Source organism: Buteo buteo, chromosome 17 (genome assembly GCF_964188355.1).
Source record: "Buteo buteo chromosome 17, bButBut1.hap1.1, whole genome shotgun sequence".
Lineage (NCBI taxonomy): Eukaryota > Metazoa > Chordata > Aves > Accipitriformes > Accipitridae > Buteo > Buteo buteo.
The window spans coordinates 28868615-28876383 of record NC_134187.1 but is presented as its reverse complement, the minus strand read 5'-3'; the positions used below and the strand labels follow the sequence as shown (position 1 = coordinate 28876383).

The following is a 7769-nucleotide window of genomic DNA, read 5'->3' as shown; positions in this document are numbered from 1 at the left end:
CCGCCTCCCCCGAGGGCAGATATAGCGGCGCGCAGAGCGGCGCGGCCCGGCCATGACCCTGCGGCGGCTGCGGCGGCTCCGGCCGAAGGAGGAGGATGCGGCGGCGGCAGCCCCGGAGCGTCCCGGTCCCGCCGAGGTTTACCGGGCATTGGCTGTCACCGGTGGTACCCTGCCCCGGGTGCGGAAGGTAGGGCTGCCGGCAGCCCCGGGCGCGGGGAGGGCGGGGGGGGTGGGTTTACTGGTGTCCCCCGGTTTGGTGCACCGGGGTCGGTAGGGACCGGCAATGGGCTGGGGAGGAGTGGAGGGGACCGGGGGTGCGGGGTGTCCTTGTCCTGTGCGGCCACTGGTGCCTGCACCCTGTAGGGCTGCCTCGGAGTCTTCTCCTGGGCTCTTGTCCTGCGCCAGTGTCGTCCCCGTGTCCCTCCCCGTGTCTCCATCCTGCCCTGGTGTCCAGGTCCTGCCCCGGTGACACCCCCCCAGCCTCTTGTCCTGCCCCAGCATCTCCCCACCCTGGTCCCGTCCTGCCCCAGCATCTCCCCACCCCGGTCCCGTCCTGCCCCAGCATCTCCCCACCCCGGTCCCATCCTGCCCCAGCATCTTCCCAGTGTTCCCATCCCGCTCCAGTGTTGTCCCCCTAAGCATCACATCCTGTCCAGATTCTTCCCCATGTCCTGCCCCAGTATCTTCCCTGGGCCCCCACCCCAGCTTCCCCCCCCCAAACCCCACATGCTGTCTCAGTTCCTCCTCACGTCCTGCCCTGTAACCTTTAGGGCGCAGGGACGGAATGTACGTGGCCATGTCACCGCGACAGTCATGTCCCCATGGTCCCCGGGCTCTGCCCCGCAGGGAGGGCACGGGAACGGGGCACAAGGTACCCCCAGGGCCTGGCTTGGTGGGATGCAGGACCATTTGCCACTGCACCCCCTGGGAAAGCCCCTCTCCGGCAGCGCCGGGGCTGTCACCGCCCCGACGCTCCCCCCGGCCCCACGGCGCTTCCTGAGCGTCGGGGGGAAGCGAGAGCGGAGCTGACATCCGGAGCAGAAGTGGCTCTCGCAGTCGTGCTGGCGCAGGCCGGGTCACGTGCGGTGGCCTGGCTCCCGTTCACCGGCCAAGGCCACCACCGGAGACGTCCCCGAGGGGGCTGGGGTGTCCCGCGTCACCTCCCTGTCACTGGGGTGACGTGGGGGCCCGACGTGACGGGCGGCAACTTTCCCTATGGCGAACGCACCCAATTCTGGTGGGTTTGCACTTAAATGCCCACGGGTGCGTTCAGGACGGCCAGCCACCGGGTTGGTGACACCCGCGTGGCACAGAGCAGAGGGAGCTGGTGGCACCCAGCCACCACCAAGACGGGCCACATGCCACTTTCAAGGCAGACCTCACGGTGACGCCAGCCGCACCGTGCCGGGGCTGCCGGAACCCAGCGGCCACGGAGGGGCATTTGGGGACAGCCCTGTCACCTCCTGCCCCGCGGCGAGGGTCCTGCAGTGCCCAGCCGGTCCCTCCACCCGCCCACGCCTCCGTGTCCTCCACAACAGAGACATTGTCTGGGCCGGGGAGGGGGGGAATTTTGCATGAAAAAACCCGACTTTGTGACCACAACAGGGCCCCTCTGTGCCCGGGGCCCCCCCCAGAGCATGGCGTGGGGTGGGGTGCGGCACAGACTGACGTCAAAGCGTGGGGTGAGCGTGGAGCAGATGTGAGGGTGGCTTTGAGCACCGATAAAAGCCTCGTTATGCCCAGCCGGCTGGGGGGGGGGGGGGTGGCCCGCAGGGCGGTGGGTGCACCCGGGTGCTGATTCGGTGCCGGCTTGGCACGATGCTCCCCGGGGGTTTGGTGCTGTCCTGATGGGACACCCCATTTCGGCTGTCCCTGGATGGGGTGGTGGGGGGACGTGCCCCAGGACGGTGTCCCCCGCTGATGGCTCTCCCTCTGCCGCAGGGCGCGGGGTTCAGGTGGGCGTCCCCAAGCCAGTCCCCGGAGGAGCACAGGTAGGGACAGGGGTCTGGGCCCTGCTGATGGGGGGGACACGCAGGAGTGGGGCTGGGGTCTGTTCTAGACACCCCACGGGGCCTGGAAATGGGGGTGATTTTACGGGGAAACCTGGGGCGGGTGAAAGCAGCGATGGGCTCACAGCTCCCTCGGGGGCCCTGCCACCCCCAGACCCCACAGGGACCCTGCCCAGCACCCATGGGACAGGCTGCAGGGCTCAAGGCCAACCTGGCGGGGTCCCATCCTGGGAAGGGGCGTCCTGTCCTTGGGATCCTGCCCAGCACAGAGAAAACCCAAACCCCAAAGTAGTATTCCATTAGAGAAGTGCCAAGTTCTCGGCGGGCGAGTCGGTTTGGGGGGTGCCAGGGCCTCTGCCTCATCCCTGATCCCCATGTCCCCCAGGAAGGTGGTGACACTGGAGAAAAAGGCAGAAGAGACCTTTGGCTTTGAAATCCAGGTAGGTGCCATGCCGAGCTGTACCATGCCATGCCGTGCCACGCCATGCCGTGCTGCGCTCCCCACCCTTCCAGCCCGCACCTTGCTTTGCATCGAGGGTATTTTTAAATTGTCTCTGAGCCAGGGTTTATTTTTAGCGGTGACGGAGCTGCCTGGTTACTGAAGCTTCCCCTGGCCGTGACGGCGGGGGCGGCCAGGGGGGCCCCTGCTTAGGGTGCAGCCATCAGGGGTGAAACACCCCCCCTCCAGGACAGGGATGCTGCCCCAAATTGCCTGGCAGCAATTAAATGCCGTAATTGCTGCCTCGTGGCTGTTCTGTGGGAGGTTCGGGGGACATCCCCGGGGTTGGGGGGTCCCTGTGCCCCTCACCAGCCCCCCTGTTTCAGACTTACGGGCTGCACCACCAGGACAGGAAAAGCGTGGAGATGTTCACCTTCGTGTGCCGGGTGCACGGCGGGAGCCCGGCCGAGGCGGCAGGACTCAAGGCCGGTGAGCGCATCCCCGGGGGGGCCGGGGGGACCCCAGCAGTGGGGACCGGCATCCCTGAGCCCGTCCCCCCCCCCCGGCTCTAGGGGACACGATCACAGGGGTGAACGGGCTCAACGTGGAGGGCGTCCGGCACCGCGAGATCGTGGAGATCATCAAGAGTTCAGGCAACATGCTCCGGTGAGCTTGAGGTGGGGGGGGGGGGCGGGTCGTGGGGTGGCCCCCAGCCCCCCCCACTGACAACTGCTGCTCCCCAGCCTTGACACGCTCTACGGGACGTCCATCCGGAGGGCTGAACTGGAGGCCCGGCTACAGTACCTGAAGGTGAGGGGGGGAGAGATAGAGGGGGTCAGTGTGGAGCTGGGGGGGGGGGGTCATTGGGGAGCTGGGGACCCCCCATGGGGTCTTCATCCCCCTCCGCTTCCCTGCAGCAAACACTTTACGAGAAGTGGGGGGAATACCGCTCGCTGATGGTGCAGGAGCAGCGGCTGGTGCGGGGTGAGTGGGGGCCGGTGGATGGGGGGGGGGGTGGCGGTGGGGCACCCCCCAGCCTCCCCCTGACCCCCCAACCCCATGTCCCCCATTAGGTGTGGTGGCCAAGGACCCCAGCATCTACGACACGCTGGAGTCGATCCGCTGGTGCCTTCAGGGTGAGGGGGGGCTCCCCGGCGGCTCCCCCCACGCCAGCGCCTGCGGCAGCGATGATTCCCTCTACCAAACCTGCCTCTTCGCCTCCGCCGACTCGTTGGATGGGGACAAGGATGGAGACAAGGACGGGGACAGCGGGGGTCCTGCGCCCCCCCCCCCACGCCCCCGGCCGACCCTGGCCCGTAGCGCCAGCCTCAAGTGTGGGGGGGGACCGGGGGTCGCGGGGCGGCTGTGGGCCAGGGCTGGGGACCCCGGGGAGGGGGCGGCTGCCCCCCGCAAGGGTCGGCACAGCAGTTTTCGCCAGCGGCTGCTCAAATTCATCCCGGGACTGAACCGGGCGTTGGAGGAAGAGGAGAGCCACCTCTAGCCGGGGGGGGGGCACCGCTGGCCCCCCTGCCCAGGCCTATTTATTTATTTATTACAAGGGGCTGCGTGCCCCCCTCCCCGGGGGCCGCTGGAAGGAACTCGGGGTCAGCCCCGGGGGTCCCGGCTTGGCCCCCCCAGGCCGTGGGGGTCACGGCACTGGGGGACGGACACGCGGGGACCCTCCCCGAGGCAGCTCGCGAAGCCACCGCTCATCTCAGGAATCGGTGCCCTCCTTATTGGGGGGCATGGCGGGGGGCCCTGCGTTGCCCCCCCCCCAGCTCGGGGGGGCCGCAGGGGTCCTGCCTCCCCGCCACCCCGGGGGCTTTTGTACCGTGCCGGCGCGCTCGGCGCTTACCAATACAGAGACTTTTTGCAGCGGCGTGTGGCTGTGACTGGGGGGGGGGGGACGACGGATCCCGTGGGGATGGTGACAGGCTGATTGGGGGGGGGGGGGGGTCCATGTCCCCTAGGGGAGCCCACCAGCCCCCGTGGCCCCCGCGCTTCCCCCTTTGCCCTCCCGCCTGCCAGCTGGACTCCAGGCAGGAAGGCCTTGGGGTGACCGACGTCACCTCGGATCTCGCGTGGGCTCCTGGGGACGCCCGTGTCCCCCCACCCGCCACGGCCCCCCCGGTGCCGTGGGCCGTGTCCCGGTGCTGCGGGGCCCCAGCCAGGCTTTTCCTGCCCAGCTTCCTCCAGCAGCCGGCGGGAAGCGGGTCCCACCCGAGACCTTCCGGCTGCCGGGGGCCGGGGTGCCCACGGGGAGGAGGATGGGCACTGGTGTGTGTGTCCCCCCCCCTCCCCACTCCCTGCCCCGTTGGCCCTCAGTCCCACTGAAGCAGCATCCAAAGGCCTTGGGGGGGGGGGATGACAGAGCCCCCCCCCCCCCCCCAGCTGCTGCAGCAAACACCCACGGGTGCACAGGGGTGGCCTTGCACGGGGATTCCCTTGCACGGGGGTGGCCTTGTACGAACGCTCTATGCGAGCGCCGAGAGCCCCCAGCCACAGGCTCTGTGCCTCAGTTTCCCCACTGGCTTGTGACTGTCCCTGGCCGGGCCATCGCGTGTTTGGGGAGCTCTGGGGACCCCCCCACCTCTGAGCTCCTGCACCCCACAGCCAGGGCCCAGGGTGTCTGGCCATGGGTCAGCCCCCCCCCCCCCAGACCCCAGGGGGGTCTGCCGGAGATTTTGGGGATGAGAATCACGGGGCCGTGGGTGTACGTGTGCCGGGCGTGTGCTGCAGGGCTGCGTGCACACACGAGCGTTGCACGTGCGCGTGCTACAGAGCTGCATGTGTGTGCATGCTGCAGGGCTGCGTGTGCACACGTGTGTGCCGCGTGCCTGCGCGTGTGCGTGGGGCCCCGGCCGGTTCCCCACCGCTCTCCTGCCTTGTCCCCGTTCCAGGACGGCTCCGTGCTTGGACATTTATGGTCTGGCTCACGGGGCCACGCTCGCAGCCCCGGCTCACAGCACCCGCCCGCACGCTGCCAGGATCGGGGCACCCCGTCCCCGTCACGGGACCCCCCCCCGCCACCGCGGCAGCTGCCACCCCACACGGAGCTTTTTTTAGCCCCGAGCTGAAGCTGCGTGTGCCCAGGGCTGGGCAGGCACCGGCTGGACACCGGGGTCACGCATGGCACCGGCTGAGCCTGGCAGTGCCGGTGGGGCCGAGGCTGCGGGGTACGGCCCCGGGAACGCCCGGGAGCAGCCTGTCATTACCGACAAATATAGGTCCAGGGCAGGGAGCCAGCACCGGCCCGTGGGCACCCTGCAATCACCGCCTGGCCCGTGGGCACCCTGCAATCCCCTGACACCCACGAGGCCGTGGGCACCCTGCGATCCCGTGACGCCCACCCAGCCCGTGGGCACCCTGCGATCCCGTGACCCCCACCCAGCCCCAACCACACGGGTCCTGGGGGCAACTGGAAGAGCTGGCTGGTGGCCACCGTGTCCCCATGTCGTCACCGGGGTGTTGGGGTGGATCCGGCACGCCAGGGCCGGTGTGAGCCGGGACTCCCCCCCGCACACCCCCGTGGCCTTGCAGCGGTGACCGGGCTTCGGTTTCCTCCCCCGGAGCCGGCCTGAGCCCCGCGGCCTCTCCCGGGGTACGGCTAATCCCGGGTGCGGGGGCTGCCGGTGTCACCCTTCTGCCGCCGGTAGCACCGTCACCGGCTCGGTCACCGAGTGAGGGGTGGCGAGGGGGCTGTCACCGGCCACCCTCTGTGACCCCAGTGGCTTTGGGACCCCCACCGGCTCCGGGACCCCCAGCTTGACCCTTCCCCCGGGGCTCCTGGCCGTACCCCCGGGCTAACACCGGCTATGCCCCCCCCCGCCCTCCCCGGTTTGCCCCGGGCTGAGCGCCGGTACCGACAGCAGGTGTGCGGGGACCCCCGTAGGTCCCGGTTGAGCCCGGGGGATCCCCCGCGGAGGCGGCCCCGGTGATGCCGCGGGATCCCGGGGACGTCAGCGGCCAGGTGTGACGTCACGGGGCCCCCGCCTGGGACGGCTGGCGAGCGGGGCCTCGCGGCAGCGGCAGCCGGGACCGGGGCGAGGTAACGGGCGGCGGGAGGAGGCGGTGACGGCGCCCGGTCCCGGCCCGTTACCCCCGGTACCCCCCGGACCCCCGGAGCCGCAGCCCCCCGGTCCCCTCCGGTGTCGGGCTTCCCCCCTCGCGGGGTCGTGGCGGGGGGGGGCACTAACGGGGGGGACGTTGCCGAAGGTTGGCATTGCTGGTGGCATTAACGGGGATGGCAGCTCGGGGGGGACCACCGGGCACGGCGGGCTGGGTCCCCTAAGACCCCCGGTTTGCCCCTGGAAGCGGGTACCGGCGGGGGTACCGGGGGGGGGGTACCGGAGAGTACCAGGGAGGGGGTACCGGGGGGTACCGGAGTGGTACCGGGGAGAGGGTAACCGGAGTGGTACCGGTGGGGGTACCAGGGGGGTACCGGGAGGGGGTACGGGGGGTTACCGGAGAGTACCGGGACCCTTCCCCACCCATCCCTCGCCCTCCCGCCGGCCCGGCCCGGCCCCGCACGGGCTGAGCTCATCTTTCCAGCCCGCGGGCGGTGTTCCCGGCGCTGGGCGCCCGCCAGCAGCCGCCGTTCTTTCCATCGCCCCGGCCAGGGTCTCCCCGCCGGGACCGGGCGCGGAGGGGGGGGGGGGGGGGAACGCGGGGTCCCGCTGGGGGCGGGGGTGGCAGCCCCCACCCATCCCCGGTGGGACCCCGCGTGTCCCCTGCGCCCGGGGAGGAGACCGGGGGTACCGGCACCGGGGGTACGGGAGAGCACCGGGAGTGGGGGCTCCGGGGATGGCAGCACTGGAGAGGGCACCGGAGATACCGGTACCGGGGATGGGGGCACCGGAGATACCGGCACCAAGGGGGTCCCGGGGATGGGGGCACTGGGGATGGGGGCACCGGAGATACCAGCACCAGAGATACCGGCACCAAGGGGGTCCCGGGGATGGGGGCACCGGGGATACCGGCGTCAAGGGGGTCCCGGGGATGGAGGCACCGGGGATGGGGGCACCGGAGATACCGGCACCGGAGATAACGGCACCAAGGGGGTCCCGGGGATGGAGGCACCGGAGATACCACTGCCAAGGGGGTCCCGGGGATGGAGGCACCGGGGCTGGGGGCACCGGAGATACCGGCACCAGAGATACCGGCACCAAGGGGGTTCCGGGGATGGAGGCACCGGAGATACCAGCAAAAAGGGGGTGCCGAGGATGGGGGGACCGGAGATACCGGCGCCAAGGGGGTGCCGAGGATGGGGGCACCGGAGATACCGGCAAAAAGGGGGTCCCGGGGATGGAGGCACCGGGGAT

The 7769-nt window shown here is 70.6% G+C and overlaps 1 protein-coding gene across 2 annotated transcripts; it reads left to right on the top strand.

Annotated features, from left to right (window-relative positions):
• The first annotated feature begins 52 nt into the window (after nucleotides 1–52).
• On the top strand, nucleotides 53–4323 carry TAMALIN (trafficking regulator and scaffold protein tamalin). Of its 2 annotated transcripts, XM_075049476.1 has the most exons (8): nucleotides 53–187; nucleotides 1942–1991; nucleotides 2395–2449; nucleotides 2835–2937; nucleotides 3021–3114; nucleotides 3192–3258; nucleotides 3366–3432; nucleotides 3522–4323. In XM_075049476.1, exons 1-8 carry the CDS (start codon nucleotides 53–55, stop codon nucleotides 3947–3949), a joined length of 999 nt encoding a protein of 332 aa, XP_074905577.1. In that variant the 3' UTR covers nucleotides 3950–4323. The 2 variants fall into 2 exon arrangements, with proteins under 2 accessions (XP_074905577.1, XP_074905578.1); XM_075049477.1 differs by lacking the exon at nucleotides 1942–1991 and having other exon boundaries at nucleotides 58–187.
• Nucleotides 4324–7769: the final 3446 nt, after the last annotated feature.

Bases quoted from the DNA above. Each gene is read 5' to 3' on its own strand.
- TAMALIN (XM_075049476.1), top strand. From the start codon at position 53: ATGACCCTGCGGCGGCTGCGGCGGCTCCGGCCGAAGGAGGAGGATGCG. The intron at 188-1,941 runs GTAGGGCTGCCG...CCTCTGCCGCAG, and splicing joins CCCTGCCCCGGGTGCGGAAG to GGCGCGGGGTTCAGGTGGGC. The intron at 3,259-3,365 runs GTGAGGGGGGGA...GCTTCCCTGCAG, and splicing joins CCCGGCTACAGTACCTGAAG to CAAACACTTTACGAGAAGTG.